General features: G+C 52.6%; 1 protein-coding gene and 1 long non-coding RNA gene across 7 annotated transcripts in view; one reads left to right on the forward strand and one right to left on the reverse strand.

Annotated features, from left to right (window-relative positions):
• SLC1A7 (solute carrier family 1 member 7) overlaps positions 1 to 27,759 on the forward strand; it is a 44,387-nt gene that overhangs the window by 15,089 nt on the left and 1,539 nt on the right. For 4 of the 6 annotated variants that reach the window (XM_078451899.1, XM_078451900.2, XM_060626273.3 and 1 more), the window contains 7 exons: positions 9,418 to 9,633; positions 17,357 to 17,399; positions 19,620 to 19,842; positions 23,490 to 23,589; positions 24,297 to 24,530; positions 26,489 to 26,683; positions 27,491 to 27,625. In XM_078451899.1, the coding sequence (XP_078308025.1) occupies positions 9,418 to 9,633; positions 17,357 to 17,399; positions 19,620 to 19,842; positions 23,490 to 23,589; positions 24,297 to 24,530; positions 26,489 to 26,683; positions 27,491 to 27,625 (1,146 nt within the window). Of the gene's footprint in view, positions 1 to 9,417; positions 9,634 to 17,356; positions 17,400 to 19,619; positions 19,843 to 23,489; positions 23,590 to 24,296; positions 24,531 to 26,488; positions 26,684 to 27,393; positions 27,626 to 27,759 lie in introns of all 6 variants that reach the window. The other 2 variants (XM_060626275.2, XM_078451898.1) reach the window with 1 other exon arrangement.
• LOC144617251 (uncharacterized) lies at positions 13,514 to 19,610 on the reverse strand. Its single transcript, XR_013557603.2, has 2 exons — positions 19,042 to 19,610; positions 13,514 to 15,266 (listed from the first exon to the last, which is right to left on the reverse strand). It is a non-coding gene; the product is annotated as an uncharacterized LOC144617251 (long non-coding RNA).

The following is a 27,759-nucleotide window of genomic DNA, read 5'->3' on the forward strand; positions in this document are numbered from 1 at the left end:
CTCGAGTTCTATTATTTACCACACTCTTGGCCTCGGCCATAGAATAGGCACGATGCCACCTGCAAATTTACAAAACAGTTCCCAGCAGGTTCTTTCTTATTTTTGTTTTTTGGTGGCCCATCAAGGCCCCACCATTTGCTTCTAAGCTTGGGGAGTCAACTGAGCCTTGTTTTCACACATCCCCAGACAGGCGACACCAGAAAGCAGGGGTGGGTCAGCCCAGCATCTGGATCCAGCGAGGGCCTCCAATTCTCTATTTGCTCTTTGCCAAACCCTCCTCTCCCCTCATCCTTCAATTTCTTAAACCAGGCATCATTCAAGGGAAACTGAATCCATGTGTTTGTGATTCACTGATGCCGAACATGGCAGAATGTTTTGTAGGCTTCACATCACAGCAAAGAAATCCAAGTGCGTGTGTGGGTTTGTGTGTGACTGCGTGGTGTGTGTCTTTACATGTGCATATGGTGTGCATGTATGTGTGTGCATGTGCATTCCTTTGTATTTATTGTTTTCCTTTCCATTTCTTGTAAAAATTTGAAACTGATTTTTCTTAGAATCAGGAAATCATGTTTGGCCAAAGAAACCTAACACTCCCTTCTCCCCCTTCCTGAGGAACTCTAGCTTGGCAGAAAACTCCCAAACACCCACGTTCTAACTTATTGGAGATGGTCCTGGGCCGAGTGGCTGTTGAAGTCTGGTTTGGAAGCCGGTGTTCAGGGGGCAGCTGTCCGGGCTCCCCAGCACATAGCAAGTGGGAGGGAGGCTGGAGGAACGGGCAGCCTGTGTCCTGGCTCCTCCCCTCAAGCCGTGGGGCAACTTTTCTTAGCAGAGCTCAGCTGACCTCTCAGATGGGAGCTCTGGGATTCTGTCCTTGGCCCTCTTGCCCAGTCAGCTGACCGCCTTACTCATCAAGAAGGGGAACATAGCCCAGCTGTGGGCTGCGGGTGGGGTTAGACCATCAGTCCGGTGACTCCAAAAACCTCCCCAATTTTATCACCCATCGCAGACTCTCTTGTCTTTCCCCCTCATGGTAAAGAATTCCTACTCATCCTGCAAGGATCCATTCAGCAGCCACCTCCTCTGGGAAGCCTGGGTTCCCAGGCTAGGCCAAATCCTGCGTCTGGCCCCTGCCAATCATAGCCATGACGCAGGGTTCTGTGTTGTCCAGATGAAGGTCTTTCCACCAACTGGATGGAGTTCCTTGAGGACCAGAAACTCACCTCATTCATTTCTGGGAACCAGAACACCCGGAGAAAGTTTTCAACATGGGGCAGGCTGGGAACACATTAGAGTCTGGGGATGTGCGGGAGGTTTTGAAAAACTCCTACTATCCTTCTTTGTGGAGAACCATCGCACTGGGAGGGTCTCATTTGACGTGGAGAAAGCTTCATTTGGGCTGCCCAGCCTGAGTCCTTGGTGGGTAGACACCAGGAGCCCCCCTGGTAGAGGGAGAGGAGGCAGGAGACCTATCTTCCCTTACTCTGCGGTGTGGGGTGGTTTTTCCTTCCTCTGGAGTGGGGCTCCTTACCATGGCACGGTGGCACCGGTCATAACCAGGCATCCCAAGGAAGTTGTTCCTAATGGTAGAGCAGAGTAGTCATCCTCCACGGGAGCACTCTGGCTCCCTCACACCTGATATTCTTTGCCTAGTGGAAAGAAAGGGGTAGAAGTTCAGCTCTCATGGAATCAGGAACTGGACTTGACCCTTATTACACTTGGGAATACAGCCTTCCTCAAGTGGTTGAGAATGGTCAATGGTCAGACTGTGAGCTCTGAGGGCTGCAGCTTTAGCTCCTCCAGATTTTACTTTTGATTCAGTTGAAGCTTGTTACTTGCACATTATCTGTGAGCATGTTATTTGCAAGCCCCAGTTAAGCATTGTCCTGGTGCCCAGGGGCCTGGGAAGGAGGGACCTTCAGAGGGCAGTTGGGGATGACAAGACAGCAGTGTCCCACTAGACACAGACCCATGCCTGGCTCTGTGCCTGCCCCCCTCCGGTCCCTCGTCCTTTTCCCACCCCACTTCTGCACTCCAAGCTCACAGCATCTAAAATGGAACCAAAGAACTTTGGTGTGTGTAGCTCCAGAGGACAGAGCTGGGCCCAGAATGGGGAATTCTCTTCCCTGGAGGTGGATTTCATTCTGGCACCAGGAAGGACTTTCTAATAAGCATAGCTAGCCCATATGGAGGAGCTGACAGAAGGTAGTGGGTTCTCTGTCCTTGGAAATGTGCAGGCAGAGGCAGTAGAGAAATTTGTGCCCTTGGTAGGGGGTACCAGGTCCAGATGATCCCATCTTTAGCCAAGTGGGAGTCTGGGCACCCTGCCTCAGGTCGTAGAAGGAGTTGGCTTGAGGGTGAGGGTGTGGCAGAGCCATCTGGGAAGAGTAACGTGGCGCTAACGTGGCACTTGCTGTTAGCTGCTGGGCCTGTCATCTGCTCGGGGGGGGGGGGGGGAACAGCAAGGCATGATGCTTGGAAGGGCTGAAGGGATTGTCATGGACCCCCAGATGCCTCCTTCCAGCTGCCTTTCTGATAGACTCCCTGCAGCTGCACCCTGGGGCCTGTTTGGGGGAGCCTCCATGACTGGGTCAGCTGAGGCCAGAGCCCAAGGACTTGGCCATGGGGCTTCCTGTCTCTGACATCCTAGTGCCAGGTTGTTGTGACTATGGATGTTGTCATACTAGTGGACCAGGGTTTTTGTCTACTTATTGGGTGGCCTTAGCAAGTTGCTTGCACACCTCCAGTGACTGGGAGTTCACTACTTCTCAAGGTGGTCCATTCCAGGGCAGAAAGTTATTCCTAGTGCTGAGCTGAAATCTCCTTCCCTATAGCTCTCCCCCCCCCCCCAGTCCCAGCATTCCCCCCCACAGCCCCTGCCCCCTCAGCTGCTTCCCCAGGCCTGCATCTCTGTCAATGCCACCTACCCCAGCTGTAACACACACCTCCCTCCCCTGCCCTTTTCCCAGTGGGTCTCCATGTCAGGGCAAGTCCATGACCTTCTCGACAAGCTGCCCAGGCTTCTGGCCCCACAGCCAGAGGCCCACCAGCCCTTCGGCAGCCCCGTTCCCCAGCTGTCTCAGCAAGCTAGCAGCAAACACACCCCAAAGTCCCCTCCCCGCTTGCTGCTGCTGTGGCTCAGCACCCCCCACAACCCCCACCCCCAAATCCCGCCCAGAGTTTGTGCTCTCCCAGCTGTGGAAACCAGGTCTGGCCCAACACGCGTCCGTCCTCAGTTTCATCATGTCAGACTTGGCCCATGGTCCCAGCCTGCTGGGGTCTGCTTAGTCCCAACTCCCTCATCCAACACATTAGCTGTCGTCTACAAATCTGATCCACATGCTGTCAGTGGCCTTGGCCAAGCCATTGATAAAAATGACCAGGAAGGAGAGGCAGAGGGAACAGCCCTGAAGCACACCTCAAGGGACCCTCTCAGATTCTCTTCACTCGGGAGAGGGCACTGCCTCAGAGAGTCACTCCCAAAAGCTCCCATCTGTTCCCAAAAGTTCTGGTGCCAACTGCCTTGACATCACACAGACACACAGTGCCAGAGGCATCCCCTAAACCTGGCAAGAGGACCAAAGCTGGGAACCCACAATGGATGCTTATGGTCATCAGACCTAAGGCGTCCTTTTAACAGTCTCGTCTAGAATTGCACCCTGGTTTGACATCACACACATCAGCAAAGCTGCACCCAGGCTAAGCCAGGTCCTGGGCTTCGAGGACCTGGAACCGAGCCAGATTCAAACCTTCCCTGGAGGAGCTCACAGTCTGCTGGGGCAGGCCGTCACTTAAGAGACAATGACATTGCAGAGCAAATGCTAATAATTGCAGTGTATTGAATATTTATTATGTACCAGGCACTGTTCTAAACCTAGATTTACCCTCACAACGAACCATCATTTACCTCCATTTTATCCTCCAGTGGAAATTGAGGCACCCAGAGGCTCAGGAACTTGACAAGGGCTCCCGGCTATTGAGGGATAAATGTGGGAACCTACAGGAGCTGCCTAGCCTACCCAGGTGGGCTCAAGGGGCCCTTCAGAGAGGTGGTGCCCGAGTGGAGACTGGAAAGATGAGAGTAGCAGTAGGAGGGGACAGGAAAGGAATGCGGGAGGGGCAGGGGCAAGGGGACTGGGTTCCTCACTGCTTCTCTAGCACTCATTCCCTGCCAGCCTGTCGTATGCTGGATTGTTGGTTGGGCCCTGGAGAGTCAGAGGTGAGCATACCAGCAAAGTGCCCCGTAACAAACTGGGAAGCACGGGGTTCCCTGGCGCAGAGGGTGAGGTGACCCCTCAAGGATGTCTTCCCAGATAGAGGAAGTGACATCTAGGCTGACTGTGGAAAGGCAGGTGGAAATGTATCAGGTTGGGGAAATGTGTGTGGGGTGGAAAAGGGGGCATAGAGAGTTCCAGGTTGAAGGAATAACCATGCAAAGGTGGTTCAGGGAGCAGCAGGAGGCCAGGGTGGCCAGAGCGCACAGGTGAGGAGCACGAGACTGAGGCCACACTGGACCCAAGGCATGAAGGAGTGTGCACAGTTCTGAGGGCAGTGGGGAGCCACCAAGGACTTCAAACGGGGAGGCCCTCCCCCCCCCCAGCAGTCCAGGTAGTCTGTCCACTGTCCACAGTGCGGGGCACGGGCAGCAGTGGGTGCCTCCTGGTGGCAAGAGGGGTCACGATACCTACCTTAGCAGTTGGCGTTACAACCAAATGAGGGTCAGTAAACAGCCTTTTGCTTCCTCAGTAAGGAGCCTGGCAGCTGCTTCCTCCCTTCCCCCACCCCTGCAAGTGAAGCAGTTACCAGATTGAAACAGGCTGGGCCCTTGAGCCCAGCCTGCTTCCCAATCAGTGTAATCTCTTGATCCACAATCCCTGGGCTCTGGGTGGTGGCCAGATGGCTCGAGAGGGAATCCCAGACCTCTCAGCTCCGTGAGGCTCTTCCCCAGGGCCTGCAGGGATCATGCTCCACGGAGTACCCAGCCAGGCTGGGAGTAGGTAAGGTAAGGTTACCTATTCTCCCCTCCCTGTAAATTACAGAGCCAAAAAGGACATTGGAGCCTCGTGAGGAACCTCCCACTCAGTCTAGAAGCCTCGATCTAGCATTCAAACAGGTGGCCATCCAAGGTCCACTTGGATACTTCCAAAGATGGGAATCTCACCACCACAAATCTACCATGGGACAAGTCGTCAACACTGAGAGTTGAACTACAGATGCATTATATGGACTGTATCACATTAAAATCATGGTCAGCCAAAACTAGAAGACACTTTTCTTCCCCAGGAGTTAAACCAAGTCTGTCCCGTGGAGAGGCAATGAGAGTGGAGGAAGCCCCACAGCGTTCTGAATCAGAAACCCCTGTTCCACGCCTGACTCTACAGCTTACCAGCTGGGTGGCTTGGCCAAATATCTCCACCTCCCTGAGTTTTATTTCCCTTCTCTGTAACTCAAACTGTGCAGTCCAATAAGGTAGCCACTTGTCATAAGTAGTTATTGAACCCCTGAAATGCAGCTACTACAACTGAGGAACTTAACTTTTTAAAAAATTACTTTAAAAATTTTAAACCTGAAGCAGTGTAGAAATTGTTATATTGATTACACATTGAAATGGTAATATTTTGGATATACTGGGTTAAATAAAGCTAAATTATTAAAATCAATTTCACAAAAAATGAATTTCACCTTTTTTTTCAGTTTAAAAAATTTTTGGGGTGCCTGGGTGGCTCAATCACTTAAGCATCTGACCTTGGCTCAGGTCATGATCTCACAGTTCGTGAGTTCAAGCCCCGCATCGGGCTCTGTGCTGACAGCTCGGAGCCTGGAGCCTGCTTCACATTCTGTGTCTCCCTCTCTCTCTGCCCTTCCCCTGCTTGCGCTCTCTCTCTCTCTCAAAAACAAACAAACAAACCATTTAAAAAATTAAAAAATAAAAATGTGACTACTAGGAAATTTAAAATTTTAAAATTGTGGCCTACATTGCGATTCTATAGGGCAACGCTGAGTTAGAATATTTTTTAAGGATCAAGTGAGGTGGATGTTCCAGTGTTTGCAGACAGTTAAGCTCCAGACAATTTATGGTTTCTGTGGCTGCCGGCTACTCAAGGGATTGTGTTTTCCCTCACACAAGCAAGCCGTGCTCATTCTGGAAAGAATAGAGGATGTGAATAAACAGTAAAACAAAATGAAAATCACCCATAATCCCACCACCCAAAGATAGCTACTATTAAACTCTCTAGAGTTTTCTTCTGTGCATATCCATGTGAGTCCTCACAAAGCCTCCATACCCCAGCCTGTAGGTTCTCAGAAAGGTCACCTTATTTATTATTTATCATTTGTTTGTTTGTTTATGGAAAAGTCACTTTAACAGCTTGAACCTCCTTTCTCGTTACCGTGAGTCCCTGCAGTGGCCATTGCCACACGCGGAGTCCGGGGCTTTCCTCACACTTAACCTCCCGACCTTCTTGCCCTCCGCTAACCTGCGGTCACCCTGCGCTGCCCCCACCAGCCTGGCTGTTCTGTCGGCTGCTGCCAGCAGTTTCCTCCCCGCGAGCTCCCCTCTCCATGGCTCACCTCTCTCTCCAGCCAGGAGAAGAACCCTTCCCAGTTTAGAGGTTCCGGAGGGGAACTGACTGGGGTCCCAGGTGTCGGAATCCTTTCCATTTTATCCATCAGCCCTCTCCTTTCCAGAGCGCCTGCATCAGGTCCCCTCTTGCTCTATGTAGAACCCACACCCCCTCCCTTCCTACATCCTGGTCTGTCCCCGAGTTGGCACCACCCCTGAGTTAGACCTCTTCTTCCTGAGGGTGGCCTTCTCAGGGGCCCTTTGCTCCTTCCTGAAATCCGATTGTCATGTACGCCCCTGTCCTGCACAATCCTTCAAGGATGTCCGTATCTGGACTGTACATTCTGGAACGGGATCTCGGTCACAGGAGGCTCTGCGCCCTGCAGGCGCCCCTCCACTTAACATCAAGTAGGAACATCTTTCCATTGCCACCGTCACCTCTAATGGCTGCTTAGAACTCCATTGCATGGATATGCTGTAACTTTTAATCTAATTCTGCACTGATGATTTCTTGGGTTAGTCCCAGCTGTTTGCTCTTACAAATACCACTTTAGTGTCCTGCAGCCAGGAAATTCTGCTGGATGAGCTGTACTGGACCCCACTTCTCCCTCCTGTCCCCCTTGACCTGGCACTCAAGGCCACCCCCACTCCTGAGCACAGCCTTATCTGTGTGTCCCCCATATCACCATTCCTCTAATGCGACCTGAGCTCTGACCACACTAAACAGCCCAGTGTGCCCACCCGTGGCAGCCTCCCTGTTGGCTTCTGCTGTCTCACTGCCTGTGATATCAGCCCCATCTTCAAATCTTCCTCTTCCTCACAAGAACCAACTCAGATGTTCCCTCCTCCAGGAAGCCCTTCCTGACTCTCCTAGCTAGAAATGATCCCTCCCTCCTCTGAATAAAGACAGTACGTCCTTGTCCCCTTGCTTATGCTACTAATACAGCCACCCTGTCTCCTGGTTCCTTGAGTCCACTTGTGCCTGTGTCCCCGCCTGTCTCCTTCCTGACCCTACCCTGCCCCCGATACCAGGAGCAACTTGAGGTTGGGGAGCGATTCTGATTTCTTTCTGTGAACACAGGGCATGGCACAGAGTGGGCATGTGCTAAAGGTTTGAATAAATACGTGAAGGAAAGAGGACAGGTCTGGAGCTGGGGCCCGAGTTCTGGTCCAGCTGGCCGCTAGTGTTCTGTGTGACCTCAGGCAGGTCTCCCCCTCAGGGCCACGGCTTCCCTGTGGACTTGGCTGGGGGGATTCCCGTTGTGGTCAAAGGACTGCTTGGCCCTGCGCCTATGTGCTGGCTCCAGTCTAGGGATAATGGCTCCCATGGATAATAATTGCAGAACAACCTCCCGTGTCCCTTGCCCGCACAATCCCGTTACGAGCCCTTCAGGATTTATGTCCGAGACCCACCCTAAGCCCATCACTAACATACGGCATACTGGTTGACAAGGGATGAACAGAGATTGTAAACATTCATTCATTAATTCATTATTTATTCCCTCCTTCATTCAGCAAGCTGCTACCAAGCTCACTGCGGCCGGGCCCCGTGCCTGGCTCTGTGGACCCCACATTGAGTCAGACCCGGGCCCAGTGCTGGAGGCACTTTCAGTAAACAGTCAGCAACTCAGTGAGGTGGGGGCTGGGGCAGAGGCCAGCACAGGGCCTGGGGGAGCCCAGAGAAGGAGCCTTTGCTCCAGCTGGTCATCAGGGAAAGCTTCCTGGAGGAGCCTTCAACTGTATCTTAACAGAAGAGTGAGCCTTTGCTACAGAGAGCGGGGAAAAGCTGGGCACTCAAGGCAGCAGCTACAGCCTGAGGTGGGGAGAGGTTCAACTTGACCCTGGATGCTGCCTGCCAGTAGTCTAAAGATAAGAGGAGTGGGATGGGGAGGGATTATCCACTCTTGTTTACATGATTGAAACCAGACAAATACGTCCTTTATCTGAAAGAATGAAAGGGCTTTGGGGAAAAATCCTTTTGGCAGCAAAGCAAAGCACAAGCATCTCCTTAACTAATCTCTCTGCCCCACCCCGCCAACTGCCCTGGATGGCAGGCAGAGAGCCCAGGGCCAGGCAGGCAGGGGTGGGGAGGAGCCGAGGGGAGACCCACAAGGGCCCTCAACACAGCCTCCCACAGTGACGAAGGGGAATCTGGGCCCAGCGGGTAACCCGGATGGCCACAGGGTGGCACATCTCGGAGAAACCATGGCCCCATTTTAGAGATGGGATCCTGAGGCCCAAAGATGTCACACAGCCGGTTGGCAGAGCCAGGGTGGGGACTCAGCCCAGGGCTCTAACTCACTCTCATTCGTGAGTTCATTCAGCAAGGCTGCAGCAACCACCTGTGCCCAGAGCTCACTCTGTGCAGGCACTGGGGACCCAGAGAGAAGTCAGACCTGCCCCTCTTCTCTCATGTCCTCAGCCTGATGAGAGAGACAGGTAGACAGTGACAACCAGGGTCATGACAGAGGCCATGAGCTCCTAATTCTGGGGGAGAGGCAGGGAGTCCAAGAAGATTTCGCCAGAGACGTGACATTGAGCTTGGTCTTATCCGGTGAGTAGCACTTCAGGAAGTGGAGGAATCTGGTGATAGGACACCGGCCAAAGGAAACATGCTGGCAAGGGCCTGGAGGTGTGAAAGTCTGTGGCTGGTGACTCTAGGTGTGGGCCAGAGAGCAGAGCAGAAAACCAGGATGGAGGGGCCATAGGACTGGATGGCTAGGGGGTCCCCCATGGTTGCATGATCCCTCCAGCACTCTGAGGGTGCTGGGCAGAGCCAGGAGGGGGTGTGAGTGGGTACACCTGAGTGCCCGTCCCCCCCACCAGCCCTCAGACCCTGACCCACGTTGCTCTCGCAGCTTGATGTCTGGCCTCGCCTCCCTGGATGCCAAGACCTCCAGCCGCCTGGGCATCCTCACCGTGGCATACTACTTGTGGACCACCTTCGTGGCAGTCATCGTGGGCATCATCATGGTCTCTATCATCCACCCAGGGGGCGCGGCCCAGAAGGAGACGACAGAGCAGAGCGGGAAGCCCATCATGAGCTCGGCCGACGCCCTGCTGGACCTTATCCGGTAATTCTTGTCACCGATACCCTACTTGGGGACGCCATGCCTGGGCTGGAGTCACCGGCTCCACAAGCCTGGCCCCACATGTCTACCAGAGGCAGGCTAGGGCATGGGGAGAGGGGTGCTCAAGGTCTGCTCTTGAGGACTGTGGTAACGAGAAGCCACCACAGAGGCCACACAAACAGTGTCTCTGTTCCCTCAGCCCCTATGCCACCCACTGGGGTCACACTGCGCTGTCTGCCTCCATGAGACTGGGAGCACCTCAAGGGCAGAACAGGGGTCAGCTACCTGGGATCCCAGTCCCAGCGGGCACCCTGGCACGGAGCAGGCATTAGCAGGTGTTTGCTGACTGACCGAGCTTGCTTGTGTGCACCCAGCCTCCCCAGCGGCCACGTCCCCCCCCCCCCCCGCCTTTTTCTTATTGGTCCTCTTCTCACAGATGAGGGAGTGAGGCTCAAAGAGAGGACGTGACTTTTCCAGGGTCATCCAGCAGGCAGGTCATGGAGCCAGGATTCAATGTGGGCCTAACTCCAAGGGCAGTGATATTTGCCCCATGGTGCCCCTGCCTGAGCCACGCGGATGCTGCTCACCGTCTGTTCCAGGGACCGAGCCCTCCTCCCAGGAAAGCTCTGTAAACCCAGAGATGCATCCACATCTGATCGCCCCCCCTTTCCCAAGACTCCATATGGGCCACCCCTCTCCTCTCCATCACTCATTCACTCTCTTGCCAGTGGCCACCCTGGACCGGGCACTCAAGCCTGGCCCTAGCCCCGGAGGAGGGAAAGGCCCACAAACAGACAGGGACAACATGGGGGTGGGGGCTGTGGTGAGGGAAGCACAGGCTGCGGGTGAGTGCAGAGAGCAGACTCAGAGGCGGCAAAGGTGCCCCAGGTAAAGGGTGGGATGAGAGGGAAGGCAGGGGAGCCAGGAGCCCATGACGGCTTAAGGAAACAGCTGTGCAAAGGTCCTGAGCAGAGAGGGAAAGTGCAGGGAAAAATCGTCACCTACTCAGCGTGGCTGGGGCACCAGGGGAAAGGGGAGTGGACATCAGTGTGAAGGATATTGTGACCCAGGCCGAAACTTGTGTTTTGTCCTAAAGGCCACAGGAAATGGGCTTGAAAAACAGAAGTGGCATGATCCGGAAGGCTCCCTCTGGCTGTAGAGTGGAGGTGGAGGGGGCAGGAGGAGGAAGGGAAGACAGGCAGGGATGGGGCCAGGGTGGTGGCCATGGGCACGGGGAGACCGCAGACTGAGGATTGCTCAGACAGTAAAACCAGCAGGAGACAGGAGGGAGGCAGGAGCAGGAGGGAGGAGGGGGTGGAGGAGGTGGGCGGTGCCGATTGTGAGGGCACTGGGGCCTCTGGCCTGAACAACCAGCTAGATGGCGGTGTGCTCACCGAGTCACAGGACAATGGCAGAGCGGGTGTGGACATCCAGGGGAAGATGTCAGCGGATGGTTGGCTGCTGGATCTGAGTCTTTGGGAGAGTCCTAGTGGGAGACGGAGGTTGGGAGACTGGGCCACCGACTCTCATTTTCTCATTTCCTGCATCCAGTTTGTTGGCAAATTCTGTCAGCCCTACCTTCAAAACTCCAAACCTTGTCCCTTCTGTCCTCCTCTGCCACTGTCGCCATCTCCCAGACCACTATCACCTCTCATCAGAGTATCCAACCTCGTCACCCTGCTTTCTCTCTGCTTCCCTATGGTCTGTTCTCAGCATAGCCTTCATTACTACCTGACATTATCCTGTCTGTGTACTTTTCCTATTTCTCCTTGTGACTCCCTCACTGGAATAAAATATGTTCCACGAGGGCTAGATCTTTACAAAAATCTGTTCCCTGCTGTATCCTGGAGCCTAGAACAGCGCAGAGGAGGTGCTCAGTGTTTGCTGAATACAGACATAGGACACAGGGTCGCCAGTGGGGCTGGGGTCTAAGCCGTGAGGAGGCACACTGGTACAGGGAGGAAGTGCCAAGTGGGTGGCTCAGAGGCCCAGGGCGAGCCTTGACCCACATTAGAGGTTTGTGTAGGGCCGATAGAGCAGGAGCAAGCAGAGGGACGGGAGGGGAACCACACCAGGAGAACAGATGTCCTAGAAACCAAGGGAAGAAGAATTTCGAGAAGCTTCATTTCTAAGATCCACTATTTCTAAGATTTAGCAGCTATGATTCATCCTTTCTTGGATTCTATGATTTGAAACAGCCTTTCCTTGTGATGGAAGGAGTTGGTGCTCGGGGAGTCCCCGCCCTCCCCACCACTGCCTCCCCTGCTCAGGGGCTGAGGGCTCTGGATTGGACACACGTGTCAGAGTCAAATGTTCCAGGAGTGGCTCCTGCTCTTGGTTGCTTTTCACGTGGTGAAAATTGATCCTTCTGGTTTTAGGCTTTCCCCCAGTTGCTCTCAACCCCAAGGCAAGTTGTTTTGCAAAGCTGAGCGGTTGGACCTCACTGGAGCCATTTCTTAGTCAGAGAGTGGGACTGCAGAGAGAGGTCACATGCTTCCTGGGACAGGAAACCAGAACCTTGGGGATGTGAGGTCTTGTCACTGTGTGGTCCTTCCAGGCCCCAGTTTCCCCATTGGTTTTCAAGATCCCTTCTCACTCAGTAGTTCTGAAACACAGAGGCCTACAAACCAGGGAGGAAGCTGCAGGGCATGAGCACGAGCTTCCGGAGGTGGGTTCTGGGAGATGGGGTTGGGAGGATGGTGCAGAACCCAACCTTGAAGACCTTGAACCCAGGCTGAGGGGTTGGCTTTAGAAACAGGAAGCTGGTGAGTTTGGGAAGGATGGATTGGAGCAGGGCAGAGTGGACAGGATGTGACTGGAGACAAGGGGACGCTCTGTTTAGGGTGCAGTCACTTCCGCCCCACCTTTATGAAACACCTGCTCTGGGCAGAGACGTGGTGCTGAGAGCTGGGGAGGGGGCAAATGCAAGTCCTTGCAGCAGGCTGCCCTCCGTTTTAGGACAGACAGACAAGAACTGGAGAGCCACTCTTGGAGATCCTTCCTAGCTCTGATGTTCTGGGAGGCCGTGCAGAAATTAAGAACATCAGGAGGGAGGCTTCCAGGGGTCCCCTCACCCTTGCTCTGGCCCAGAGCAGGTGGCTACCTGGCGTTGATAACTGACCGAGAACACGGTGGCCAGGGCAAGGAACAGGGAAGTGGGGACAGGTGTGACAGATGAGAAGTCAGAAGGATGGAGGGGCCACCTGAACAGTGAAAGAAGGACGCAGCATAACTCAGGGCTGGCAAGACATGCTTCCATCTCTCAAAGAGGATTCCAGAGGAACCCAAAGGCCACATCCCCAGACGACTCACCAAGACATGAATTCATTTCCCAGGGCTCCAGAAAACTGACGTCTCCTCACAGTGCAAATTCACAGAAAACAACCCAAACAAGAGGAACACTAATCAGAGCTGGGCCTCTTCTTTTTTTTCCAATCTTATTAAAACACCAGAGAGATGAATTAATGACTTGGCTCCGTTTACAGCTCCCAGTGACCCTCTCAGGGATTGGATGAAGTTCTCAGGGGCTGTGCTTGCAAAGGAACAATCCCCACCTTGGGGCATGGGTTGGTGACATGGGGTTAAGGGCAAGTTTAGAACATCGCAGTGGGGACTTAGAAAGAGTAAGTAAGGAGAAGTGCCACAGACTGTGGCCCTGCCCCAAGTGATGTGCAGGAAGGCTGGGCCCGTGTATGCTTGATGGGCGTGACTACTAATGTCTCCCAAGCACATTACGTCGGAATTTATGCCACCAGGAGCCCAGGCCTCATGGGGCAAATGGGAAGACTTCTCATGGGTATTCAAAGCCACAAGAAAATATTGTACATTTTCCTCTTCAGGAATCAAAAAGTACAATTCATTAAAGACTACAGGAAAAGTTCACTGACTACTAGTATGAGCACATGTATTAGTCAAGAGTTGCTGTCGGCTGCTGGTTAAGAGAAACCTGAAGCAGCAGAGGCTTAACTGTGGTAAAGGCTTTCATTTTCTCCCAAATCAATAGTCCAGCAGTGGGCAGCTCATGGTCATCAGGATCCCATGCTCCCCCTACCATGTTTATCACTTGGCTTTTATCATCAGTGGGTCTCATGGTCCAAGAAGGCTGCTGAAGCTCTAGGTAGTATGTCCATGTTCCAGCAGGAAGGAGACAGTTGGAGGAAAGGACCAAAGGGTCCTGGCTGAGTAGGCTCCTTTTCAAGAGTTTTCTGGAAGCACCACCCAAAGACTCCTACTTCCTCTCACTGGCCACCCCTTTGGCAAGAGAGGCTGGGAGACAAGGTTTGACAGCAAAGCCCTGTTGGTCCCGTAACATGCCAGGGCACCTGTCGGTAAGGAAGGAGAGAATAGAGACTGGGTAGGTAACCCTGCCACAACCCACATTTTAAATTATTCTAATTTTAAAGGAGATTGTAAAGAAATGTACATACGAGGTGTAAGTTCCATTCGGTCTCTTACAACTTTTGAAAGTTCCTAGTTTCAGACTAAAGCAGCCTTCCCTCTAGGTTTCATTAGAAAACTACCTTGTAAGTCACTCGAACCTCCTGGGGTTGTGCCCAGGAGAGATTTTCAGACTATTAACCATTGGCACAGCACAGGCATCCTCCCTTTTGGTCATGAGAACCCAGGCCCAGTGGACCGTTGCATTCTGGCAGCTGTGTGTCTGGCAAGCCCCCGGCATTAACCCTGGCTTTGGTGCTTTGGGTCTGCTTGATGTCAAAAGCCCTTGCAGGCAGCTACTATTCTGTTGGCAGAAATCTGCTCATAACTTGGAAAAAAAAAAAAAAAAAGCCTCATTTGAGCTTCTGAGATCCTGGTCCCTGACCCCTGCTCCTTCTCTCTCTTGTGACAAAGCTGAAATTAGTGGGAAAAGTCATGACCACTCTTTCCCAGTTTCTGCCTTGGTAGCTCCTTCTAAGGTCTCTTCCTCCTGCCATATGCTTACACGGAACCTATATTTTAACGACGGTGGGAAAAAAATGATAGTTTCTGCTTTCCAACAGTGGCTGCTGGGATGTGAGGTTAAGGAACAATGCATACTCGTGTCCTCGTATAGAATTCCATGTATGTATGAGCAGGGTCTTGAAAAAGAAGAGATTTGCCAAGAACAAGACTGGGTGGTAAGGTCAGTCCACATGGCCTATTTAAGGAGATGCAAACATGTGAACAAAAATCTTTGTTAGCATCCCCGACTTGGGAAAGATTCCTAGAGGTGGGTTGTCAAGACAAAGGTGTAATAGTTTGCAGACCCTCAGGTGGAATTGCAAGTCGCTTTACAGAAAGGTTGCTGCCAGAAACATGTGGGGGTGTCTGGGTCACCAAACCTCCTCAGCACAGAGTATTGTCATTCAAAAATCCTTTGCCAGCTTGATAGGCGAAAAGGAAGTCTAATTTATTGATGAAGTTGAGCATTTTTAAAAAGCTTTTTTGGGCTACTCGTGTTCCTTCTCTTGCAAAGTGAATTGTCTGGTCATGACTTTCGATCGTTTTTCTGTTGAGGTATTAATATTTTTGTGGTCAAATTATTTATGCAGCAAATATTTGCTGAGGGCCTGTTATGTGCCAGGCACTCTTCCAGTGGCTGGGGACACAGCAGTGAATTAAACAGAGAGACCTCTGCCTTCCAGGAAGCTGATGTTCTAGAGAGAAGAGACAGGAACAAGGAGACAAAGACAAGATTGGTAAAAGCTCTTTACAGATTTAGGACGATAACACTTGGTCACATAGTTTCCCTAGTTTGTCATTTGCTTTATAATTCTATTTCTATGTGAATCTGTCTCAGAGAATTCTCAATTTATTTAACCTTTTATTTTGGCATAATTGTAAGTTTACAGAAAACTTACAAACATACCCTTCACCCAGCTTTCCCTGAAGTCAGCAAAGTACGGAATGATGGCACAGATGTCAAAACTAAGAAATTAAATTAGTACAACACTATTAACTAAATTGTAGACCGTGTTTGGATTTCACCGATTTTCCACGAATGTCTTTTTTTTCTGCCCCAGAATCCCACCCAGGATACCATGTTGCTCTTAGGAAATTCTTAACTTATTTTCTTTAAAAAAATTTTTTTAATTAATGAATTTATTTTTTGAGAGAGTGCATGCGTGTTCACGTGCACAAGAGAGGGAGGGGCAGAGGGAGAGGGAGAGAGAGAATCCTAAGCAGGCTCCACAGTCAGCATGGAGCACACACAGGGCAAGGTCTCATGAATGATGAGGTCATGACCTGAGCCGAAATCAAGAGCCAGATGCTTAACTGACTGAGCCACCCAGATGCCCCTAGAAATTCTTTTGTGTGTGTGTGTGTGTGTGTGTGTGTGTGTGTGTGTGGTGGATTTCTTTTTTTTTTTAATATGAAATTTATTGCCAAATTGGTTTCCATACAACACCCAGTGCTCATCCCAACAGGTGCCCTCCTCAGTGCCCATCCCCCACTTTCCCCTCCCTCCCACTTAATTCTTAATTTCTATGTAGTAAAATCTATTGATGTTTCTATTGTTCATTTTCTTCTTAGAGGGTCCTTCCATATTCTGAGATCTGAAAAATATTAACCTATATTTTCTTCTAGCTTTTTATGTTTTCATTTTTTTAATTTCTTATTTCTTTAACCCATATGGAATTTATTTTGGCACAAAGTATAAATAGGGATTCTAAGTTGTTGTTTTCTTTTAATAGTTGATTGGCCACACAGTGCTCTATAATAAGTCCTTCCTTTCCTCACTGATCTGTGAAGCAACTTTTATCAAAAATGAAGTACTTAGGGGCACCTGGCTGGCTCAGTTGGAAGAGCGTGGGACTCTTAATCTTGGGGTTGTGGGTTCAAGCCCCATGTTGGGTGTAGAGATTACTTAAAAAAAAATACACTTTATTATTTTTTTAATGAAGTATTTAGATGGTTCTGTTTCTGGGCTATAGGTTCTGTTTTATTGGTTTTTCTGTTGACAGCTGTGTCAATATTGCACTTTAAGAGAGAGAGACAGTGTGAACAGGGGAGAGGCAGAGAGAGAAGGAGACAGAATCCGAAGCAGGCTCCACGCTCTGAGCGGTCAGCACAGAGCCCGACGCAGGGCTTGAACTCACGGACCGCGAGATCATGACCTGAGCTAGGGTCAGACACTTAACTGACTGAGCCACCCAGGCGCCCCAATACTGCACTTTAAAGTTATATCTTTACAGAAGGTGTTCATATCTGATAGGACAAGCACCCTCCTCCTTTAGCTTTATGAAAACAATGTTAACAAGAATTATGATCTCATTCATGTGCCAAGTCATGTGTTGTGCAGCACAGATAAGATACGAACAACTGAGTTTTCAAGGAGGCCTAATCTGTGGGAGAGGCAGACCCCTGAGCCGCTGCCACACTGCAGCAGGCTGGAACACAGGTGATCCACAAGGGAAGGCCCACAGAGTCGGCCGGCAATCAGAGAAGGCTTGGCCTCTGATTAATTGGAGTACGAGGTAGCCAGAGAAGCAGGAAGGACATTCTAGGCAGAAGGAACAGTGTAGACGAAGGGCCGGCTGCTGGAGAAGTGTGCAGTGTTTCTAGGGAACTGGATGCAATTGCCTTTGGAGCTTTGAGTACTGGGGGGTGGGGAAGAGATGAGACTGGAGAGGGAGGTGGGGCTAGGTCACGGAGAGCCTTGCCTGCCAAGCGGGGTGTTCAGATGAACCCACAGGCCCTCCTGTGCTGGGTTGTGGAATTCTTCAACTGCTGACTCTCTTCCCAGGAACATGTTCCCAGCCAACCTGGTGGAAGCCACTTTCAAACAGGTAAGTGGATCCCAGAGCGATGGAGCAGGGCAGGCAGGACCAGCCTGGGCCAGGCTGGGAAGGGACAGGTTTCCCCAGCAAGTCTCCCTGCCTCCTGGGGGCCGGATGCTGGAGAGGAGGGCAGGTGGGGAGACCTGGATCCTCACGGCCTCCCATGGCCACACCCCTGCCCTGGGTTCCAGCTTCTGACGAAGAGAACTTACAAGGGTGGGGGGAAGCCACTGTGCTCTAGGTTTACACCCATGCTCACACCCACTGTCTCAGTCAGTCCTCACAGTAACCCTGCCCTCAGTGTGCCAGCGCCTCTCCCGGATGAGGAAACTGAGGCACAGAAGGATTAAAAGATCTGCCCAAGGTTATACCACCAGTAAATGATGGCGCTGGTAGGAAAACCCGGGTCTGTCTGGCTTCTAAGCCTGTTTTCTCTTTCTTTTTAAAAAGAATCCTTTTGCCCCGTAATAAGAATAGTAACGATGTTCAGTGTAAAATGTTAGGAAAATACTAAAAAATACAAAGAAGAAAATAAAATCATCTCTTGTTCCAGCACCAAGCAACAGTGACAGTAGTTGGTACACTTTTAGTCTTAGTTCTCTGCATAAATATGTTTTAGAAAAATAAGATTAGGTTAACGGTTCATAGACAGTGTGTGTCTTGCTTTTCCCCACCCCCATTACATCATGAGCATTTTCCCTGGTTATTAAGCATTTCTTTAAAATACAATATTTGCAGTGAGACAAGAGCCCGTGATAAGGCCAGGCTATAGTTTATTACCATGCCCCCTTTTGGTAGGCTTTTAGGTTGTTTTCAAAGTTTTTCCATTTTTAGAAATTATGGTAAATATCCTTGTGCACAAATTTTTGTCTGCCCTTCTAATAACTTCTAATGCTTTTCCCCTTGTAAAATGTTGGCTGATTAGTTGACAATCCAGCGAGCATTTCCTGACCCCCTTGCCTGTGCTAGTCCCTGCACTGGGGACTGGGGACTGGGGACACAAAGGAGGAGGTTGAGGGTTGGATAGGAGGCTCCAAAATAAGGAGTGGTGAAATCTTGAGCTAATCTCTGTATCTTTCCTAATCTCCTGGGTCTTTATCTACGAAATAAGCCAGATAGTGAAGGGCCCCGAATGGTAGGCCAGGGAGTTTGGGTTTTATTCCAACAGTGACGGGAAATTATTGAAGGTGTGAGAGAGAAAGAGTGAATGTTCCTTTGCTTCATACCTACCTGGAATGCCCTTTTTTCTTTTGGCAAACTCCTACCCATCCTTCAAGACCCAACTCAAATATCCCCTTCTTTGTGAAGCTGTCTGATCCTCTGAAGCAAAGTAAGTCACTCCCTCCCCAAAGCTCTCAGAGCAGAATTCACGTCTGGTTCATCTTCGTATCCCTGGCATCCAACACAGAAAGTCCAATGTTGGAATGCTGACGGTAGTGATGGCAGTAATAACAGCAGTAATGGCCACATAAGGCCAGATACGCCAGGCACTGCTGTAAACACTTTACGTGTGTTGCCTCATTTATTCAAACGAGCCAGATAGTATTGTGACCCCCATTTTACATATGAAGAAACTGAAGCACAGAAACTTCTGGTCCCATATATTTCCTAACTGGTTTCTCCACACCACCCTGTGCCCCAGAAGGCTTACCTTATCGATACTGTGGTGTTGGGAGGCTAGAAATTTCCCTTGTTTGGACTCCTAGTGCCTGAGGAATGAGGATTCCCTGGGGCAGAGGAGGAAAGGTAGACAGCATGGAGGCTCAGGGCTTTGCAGCTGAGACGTCTTCTCCTCCAGAAGGCTTGGGGCAACCTGAGCTTTTCAAATAGAAGGCCCAAGTTTCCATCAGTGGCAGGCAGGGCTGGCTGGCTATTAGGTGGTTGGAAAATGATGTTTGGAAGGGATAGATGGGTGAATAGAAAATTATCTGGGTAGAAGAGGAGATGGTTAGAGGGGATCCCAGATGGGTGTGATGATGCATAGAAGGAAGGAGAGGGTGGAAGGGACTAATAGAAGCATGGCTGGGTAGGGCGTACTTGGATGACGGAATCCCAGTTTTCTTTTTGGTAAAATCTTGATGATACTCCTGCCTACCTCACAGGATTATCGTCCATCAAATAGTTCTTGACTATATACAAATGTGCCTCCAAGATATTATTATTGTTGTTGATGATATTAATAACAATATTTGGTCCTGACTCCTTCCTGGTTGGGGTGTCACCCACTAGTACCGTACCAAGACCACCCCCGTTGTCAAATCCCCCAAGATGGCATCAGAGGAGGCCCCTCCTCGGCAGATCCTCATCTACGGGGTCCAGGAAGAGAACGGCTCTCATGTTCAGAACTTTGCCCTGGACCTGACCCCGCCACCCGAGGTTGTTTACAAGTCAGAGCCTGACACCACCGATGGCATGAACGTGCTGGGCATCGTCATCTTCTCTGCCACCATGGGTATGTGCTTCCTCCCCTCCCCGGCAGTGGCCGGGAGCCAGTCCCTTCCTGCATCTACCCTTCTCTGCAACCTGCATCCACTAATCTGAATAACCTGGAGTCTCCCATCTTCCAGGTGATTCCTTTCTTTCCTACCCAGAGTGGCTCAAGTCCCTATTCCATTACCAAAGGGAGTCTCCAGCCCTCCCCCACGCCAGTCGAAGCTAGCATTCCTCACTTGGAATTCTCCACTCCTGGGTGCTAGTTTCCTCTCCCTTAAAGAAGACCATGCCTCAGGCTTCCTCCCAGCAGCCTGTTCCATTTTACTGAGGTCTGGGGATACTAGGGCAGGGTGGCGGGCGGCGCGGCGGGGAGGTTACAATGAAGAACAGGAAAAACCTGAAAATCTATTATCCATCACTGTCTCATTAAAGTCCTCATTTCTCCCTTCCATTTCCAACCACAGGGGCTCCCCACTGGTCAACTCTGTCCTCAGACAAGTGTGTGTCATTTCTCAGGGCCCACAGTTGGCCTCCTTGACCACACCCTCCCCTTTGCTACTCTTCTTGCCAAAACCTCCAACCATAGGCTATCACCACGAAGCTGGTGAGGCTTCACTAGCAAAGGCCTTCCTGTACCTTTTAACAACAAAACAAAACAAAACAAAACAAAACAAAACAAAACAAAAAAATATTCTTTTTCTTAAAGAGAGCCCCAAATAGTATAAGCTTCGGATCCCACAAAACCTATGGCTATGCCTCTGCCAACAGTGCCCTCACCACCATCACCAATACAGACAGACAGACACACACACACACACACACACACACACACACACACACCTTTTCCTTCTTGGAGACAAGCCATCCAGAACAATCTAGCTGGTCAGTCCCTGTCTTGTCCTTCTAGGCTATCAAAGGTCATTGTGAGTCTTATTCTAAAATTGGCATCTACCTCCCTCTTTGCCCTGGCCAAGGTCCTGGCGAGGGCCTCTCCTCCCTCTCTGACTTGTCCACAAGGTTTTCTTCTCACTGTCCTCCTGGTTGCTCATGCAGGAAATCTAGGGGCTGTTTTCTGCCTCTGCCTCTGCCTCTGCCTGGCCCGCATCCAAATCTGTCAGGTCTGCTTCCGAAACTTCTCTCCGAGCCCACATTTCCCTCTGCTCACTGCCAGCATCACAGTTCGGGGCCACCACAGTTCACCTCTCACCTGGTTTCTGCAAGAGCCTCCCGAAGGGTCCCTGTCCTGGTGTGTCCTCCTCACGGGCTCACAAAGTCCTGCAGTGGCTCTCCAGTGCACTTGGAAAGGGGTCCCGAACTCTGTACACGGCCTGCAGAGCTCTGTGTGATCTGGCCCAGCCTGCCTCCCGGCTTCTCTGGTCCTGCTCTCTTCCCCCAGCCATGCTGCCTTTCGGTTCCAGGAAGGTGCCTCTCCAAAGATCTTCCCACTCCCCCAGCCTGGCTGCCCCTGCCCCTTCCTCTCCCCCTGCACCTTCCCCTCTTTGCAGGGGGACTGTGGTCTTTGCAAGCATCACGTCCTCGGGAAAGTCTTCCTAGCACCCCCAGACTGCTCAGGTGCTCCTTGTTACTCCTTAAACGTTTGGCCACATTGCAGTTATCTGTTTCTGTAACTGTTTAGCGTCTACACAGAAGCAGGCGTAAGCTCCATGCAGGCAGTGACGGGCCTGGCTTGTTCCCCATTTATCCCCACAGCCCACCACACTGACTGGAGAGAGCAGGCACGCAGGAAAACCTGCTGGAGAGATGGGTAGATGGCTGGGAATGGACAGACCATGGTGGGTAACGGAGCTCTAATCATCTTGACCCAAATGTCGGGCATGCAGAGGGCCTAGGGCCTCAGGGACCCGAGCATGTGACAGGACGGTGTTTGGAGGCGCTCACAGCACATCTGGCAATCAGTCCCCAATACTGGACATTCCCGCTCCTCCCCAGCCACTGCCTCTCTCTTAGGGGTGGGAACATATAAACAGGACCTCTGTTGGCAGAGCAAAAGAAACCCTGAGACCCTCTGACTCACTGTTTCCTGGATGTGTGTAACTGTCTATGTGTCAGTGTGTATATGTTCGTGTATGTGTGCCCAAGTCAGCACGTGCCTATGCCTGTGTGTGTCCACTTCCATTTGTACCTGCATCTGTGTGTGCCCACATCTGAGTGTGAGCAGACACACGTGCACAGCTGCTCCAAATGCGGCTTTCTTGGGTCCCCACGACACAACCTCCTTTCCCATCTCGTCCCTGGTGTTGGGAAGCAGCTGATACTAAGGCCCCCTTGGCCGGGACTGTTGCAGAAGGCCTGCCACCAGACCCTGGGTCCCCAGCACACAGGTGCCCAGCCAGCCTGAGCCCTTATGTGTCTCCTGGTTCGGGCAGGAATAGCCTGGGAGGAGGGACAGAGCTGGCAGGGGACCTGGGTCTCAGCTCAGCCAGGTTTCCACAGGCCCTATGGGCAAGGGCTAGGTTGTATCACCTTCAACTTGGGTCTCTCCCACCCATACCAGCAGGGCCCCCATGTCGTCCCATCGCCATGTGGTAGCTGTTCTGTGGATAGTGTGAGTTCAGGGCTTCCTGGGGCAGGAAAGAGCCTCTCTCTGGAGTCACATGAGCCAGGGTTCAAATCCAGTCCCTGCTTCTCCCTGGCTGAGTCAGGTGATGAGCCCCTCCAAGCACACTGCTGGTAAGCTTTCTAAGGGCAGCCACAGAGTGTGTTTTGCTCTCCATTTTTGTGTCACCAGAAGGGACAGCTGTCACTTGTCACCGTTTCAGGAGTGGCCTGATGGCGCCCAACTGCACAGAGCTCACCTGGGGAATAGTACACACACGAACACTCCCCAAGTAAGAGAATGACAGGGGCTCCGGGAAAGCCTTTATTATTCATTCATTTGTTCGTTCGTTCATTCAGTGATTATTGTTGAGCACCTACAATGTGCCAGCTAAGGAGATACAGTTCTTTCCCTTATGGAGCTAACCTTCTATTGGAGGAGACGGAAAAAAAAAATAATAATAACAGACAACCGGAAAATAACACTTATAAGTTGTAATAAGTGATATAAAGGGATCAGAAAGACATGATACAGAGAAGAATAAATGGAGAGTTTGCCAAGGGGAGAGGAGGACGGGCCTCCAGGCCATGTGGGGAGCTGGGCGGCCAGGGTTTCAGGCACCAGGACATACATGGGCGAGGGCCCTGAGGCAGTGAAAAGCTTGACGTATTCTAGAAACGTAAAGGAGGCCAGTGATGCCAGAGCATAGTGAGGAGGTGAAAAGCAGGGCCAGATGGAGGTGGGAGGTGTTGACAGGGGTCAGATCAATCGGGGCCTGAAGCAGGGGGGATCTTGGTTATGGTGGGAGTGTTCAGGAAGTCAGTGCGTGGGGGGTTGGCAGGGAACATTTTTATGGATTAGAGAGGAGGATGAGATGAGAGCCCTGGTCCAGCAGTAGAGGCCCAGGAGAAGGAGAGGAGAGGGTGCAGGGAAGCACTGTGCTTGATCCAAGGCTGCTGGGAATTCAGCCTAGGCCCGAGGGCCACATGTGAGCGCAGGTCTGTCCCTGCTGGGCCGCCAGCGTGTGCTGGCACATATGCCACTGTGGTGCGTGCCTGTGCCTCGGTGTGCGGCCTCTGTGACATGCTTGTGTGTCTCTGCCCCTGCAGGCATCATGCTGGGCCGCATGGGGGACAATGGGACCCCTCTAGTCAGCTTCTGCCAGTGCCTCAATGAGTCCGTCATGAAGATTGTGGCGGTGGCTGTGTGGTAAGCTTCGCTGGGGGCAGAAGTGTCCTCTTCCACCTTCACCCCACCCCCTTTCAGCCCTGCCCTGGGAAGATGGAGGGATACCACGGCCCCTTCCACTGCTTTCCTGCCCTGGAGGCTCAGCCCTGGCCACATTCTGCCCTGCATCCCCCGGCCCAGCCCTGACCAGGTCTAGTTCCAGCCTCGGGCCTGCCATTTCTGGCCCGATCAGGCCCACTGGAGGACAGTTACAAGCTAAGCGTGGCCTTGCTCTCCTGGCCCAGTTTCCCCATCCCATGGAGTCTCATCAGCTTAGCTTTTGGAGAAGGGAAACACTGGAAGTGAGAACCAGCTGCCACTCCTTGGTTCAGAGCTCAGGCCTTAGGAATCTTCTAGTCCGACCTTGTACAGTTTGGATGGGGAAACGCAGAGGCCCGCCCCGACTCACGCATGAAGTTTGTGGCGCCGCTGGGCTGAAATGAGGGCCTGCTGAGGGCGGGGGGCCTCCTCAGAGACCTAGACGGGAAGGCAAGGAGGGAGGCCAGAGGTTGTGCGGGTTGGACTGGTTGAGCGTCGTGGTATTAATGAGGCCACATGTACTGGGCACGTTGGTACAGACTCCCATTCAGTCCTCACAGGATCCCCGGGCGGCCAGGGGGCAGTGATGCCGTGCCAGGACTGCCCGGGACCCTCGCCTGCCTGGCACTGAACTGGCCGCCTGCCCTCAGGTACTTCCCCTTTGGCATTGTGTTCCTCATCGCCGGCAAGATCCTGGAGATGGACGACCCCACAGCAGTCAGAAAGAAGCTGGGTTTCTATGCGGTCACCGTGGTGTGTGGACTGGTGGTCCATGGCCTCTTCATCCTGCCCCTGCTCTACTTCTTCATCACCAAAAAGAACCCCATTGTCTTTATCCGAGGCGTCCTCCAGGCCTTGCTCATTGCACTGGCCACCTCCTCCAGGTAGCCCTGGGTGACGGGCAGGGTGGAGTGATGCTGGCAGCTGAACTCCATTCATCTGTCCAGCCATCACTTGTCCATAGCCATAGAACCATGGAAAGTTCAGTATGGCCCACTTTACAAACTTGGGGGTAGCTATGGACAGTGGTAAATGAGACCAATTTTTGAAATGTATTGCTTGAGGCCCCACCGGCCTGAATGGCAGAAAGCCCTTATTGCCTCTTAAGGCCTTCCCCTCCCCAGCTGCCTGCATCCCTAAGGTGCACTCAGTCCACATGGCGGTGGCTTCCACATATCTTGGGGTCGGGACAGCTGATGGGGGATGAATCTGCAATGGCTGTTGCCTTTTGCTGCCATACGGTGCTCCGTTGGAGTCAGACCCTGTGTTGTTTAGGGTCTTGGCCTGTCCACAGCTGCAGGGACATCCTGGCTGGATGCCCTGTCCCAGTCTTGTCAGTGTAACTCACCAGTGGGGATTTGAATCATGGTTCCACCGCCCATTGGCTGTGTGGCTGTGGGCAAGTCACTTAACCTCCCTGGGCACCAATTTCCTCATATGCAGTTTGGGGATCAGGGTGGTCTCTGCCTCTAAGGGTTGCATGGGAATTAGTGGAGATAACTCACAAGGGGCACGAAGGCTAGCCTATGAGGTGGCATCTGCTCTCAAGGATCCTGGCCCACAGTTGAGTGCAGAAGCAGAGTTGGAGGCATGCAAACCCACCCATCTGTCTACCAAGGAGGAGAAAGTGCTCTACATACTCTGTGAAGAAAGGGTGGTTCTCCCCACAGCATATGTCCAAGCTCCACGTGGAGGACTCGCCTGAGCTCAGGCCCATGTCTCTTCAGAGCCTCGTTCTTCCTTCCAGCCCTTACTGCTTTCTCTTCTCTGGGCCTCAGCTTCCCAATCTGTCAAATGGGAGTGAGGGCCCCCACCCTTAGCAGCAGAAGTGCCTCACACAGAACTTAGGAGGATCAGGGCCCCAGTGAGGAAAAGCCCCAGAAGCCTCGTCCAGGAACCTCCACGCAGGGCAGAGCCAGGAGGTGGAAAGGAAAGGCAAAGTCCCAATGGCTGCCAGCTCCCATACCACAGGCCAAGCCCTGCTGGAGCCAGCAGCCCTTGGCCATCTCCTGCTTGGCAGAAACCACAGCCGCGGGCCCAGCACATCTGGGGAGATCATCGCAGGCTCTGGAAAATAGACGTGGGCTCCCCAGGCAGTGGCCTGTGGGAAAGGAAGGGCACTGTGGCCAAACCAACCTGAGTTTTAGTCTCAGCACGGCCACCAGGAGCTCTAGTAACAGAGGCAGTAACAATGACAGTAGTGGCTACCACTGACTGCCTGTAATGTGCCAGATACTGCTCTAAGCACTTTCTTGTTGAATCACCCTAATAGCTCTGTAATCTAGGTATTGTTTGGGATAAGGAAACTAAGGCACACACAGGTTAAGGAACCCGCCAGAGCCACTTGGCTAGTAGGAGGCTGGAATCTAAATCCAGCAAGGCCGGCCCCAGAGCCCTACTGTTAGCCACTTTATGCTTGGCACAGTGGTATGACTTTGGGTCAGCCCCTCCTCCCCTCCGGGCTTCAGTTTCTTCATCTGTAAAATGGACTCAAAACCCCTCCCTCACAGGAAGCTGTGAGGGTCAGATAAGAGCGTGTGTAAAGCACAATGCCTGGCACGTAGTAGGTGCTCTGCTGATGGTGGCTCCTTTCCTGACCTGTGCGGCTGGTGGGGGGTCTCCGGGGCCTAGGCTTGGGCGGGTCTGGCCGGGCCACTGATCACACACTTGCCAAGAATGCCATTTGAGACCATTTTCAAAGCTCCTTCAGCCTGTCCTCCCCCGTGATGGGTGGGCTGCCTGGGGTGGGGGCGAGCTTCCCATCCCTGGCACGCAGGCAGCCCAGAGCCCCGGAGTACCCTGGGAGACAGTGGTAGGCACGCACTGGCCCCTCTGCCCACAGCTCAGCCACACTGCCCATCACCTTCAAGTGCCTGCTGGAAAACAACCACATTGACCGGCGGATTGCCCGCTTTGTGCTGCCCGTGGGCGCCACCATCAACATGGATGGGACAGCACTCTATGAAGCTGTGGCCGCCATCTTCATTGCCCAGGTCAACAACTATGAGCTGGACTTCGGCCAGATCATCACCATCAGGTACACACCTGACACCCCATACCCAGGGTGGATTGGCCGGGGAAGAGGAGGGCACCGGAAGGACCTTCGGGATTCTTGAGCTCTCAGATCTGATGGGGTCTCTGAAGTGCAGAGGAGGCAAGGGGTTTGTTCCTAGCCACACAGAATGTTAGTGCTGGGATGTGGCCTGGCTTCTATGACTCAGGGCTCCTTCCCCAGTGTCACCCTGCAGAGGGGGAGCTCCGAGCAGGATGGGAACTAAGGTCCAGAGGAGGGCCTGCAGTCTGGGCATGCAGGGCAGGGAGGGGGCTAAAGGCAGGCAGAGGGTGAGCAGAGACCAGGGGTGGGATGAGGGGACGGGGGGGAGGTGGGGGGTGACTGCTAGTGTGGCTGGAGGTGAAGGAAGGGTGCTGGGGTGAGGGTCAGAGGCCGTGGGGAAGGCCTTGTGTGCCAGCCTGAGGGCACAAGTCTGGCCCCAGGAACCAGGCCCAGAGGGAGGCTGGGCAGAGCCATGCAGGTGGACGACCTGAATTTCTGGTCAGCTTTTTGGAACCTGACAGAGGCAGTAGCCCCAGGCACATGCTCTTCTACAAACTCCTCAGGAGGTTCCACTGGGACCAGAGATGGAGGCCCATGGAGTCACAAGACCTTGAGCAGGGACGTGCCCCCCACCCTGAGAATTTCCTGATGTGGCATTCCTAACAACCCCTGCCCCGTATGGCTGTCCCCAGAGGCCCTGGCATTCTGGACTCCTTCTTGGAGCCAGGGCTCCAACAGCGAGGCCTGCCCCTCCTGCTCCTCCTCTTCCTCTCCCTGCCCCTCCTGCAGCATCACGGCCACAGCGGCCAGCATCGGGGCAGCTGGCATCCCCCAGGCTGGGCTCGTCACCATGGTCATCGTACTCACCTCCGTGGGACTTCCCACTGACGACATCACCCTCATCATCGCTGTCGACTGGGCTCTGTGAGTGGGTTTGCCCCCTACCTGCCTCATCCCCCAGGCAGCAGGCATTGAGGGTGGGCAGGGGGAACTGCCATGGTTTGGCACAGTGGGGGTGCCCTGCTCACTGACACCAGCCTTTGCGGGGCCCAGTTTTT

Source organism: Panthera onca, chromosome C1, assembly GCF_046562875.1.
Source record: "Panthera onca isolate mPanOnc1 chromosome C1, mPanOnc1 haplotype 2, whole genome shotgun sequence".
Taxonomy (NCBI): Eukaryota; Metazoa; Chordata; class Mammalia; order Carnivora; family Felidae; genus Panthera; species Panthera onca.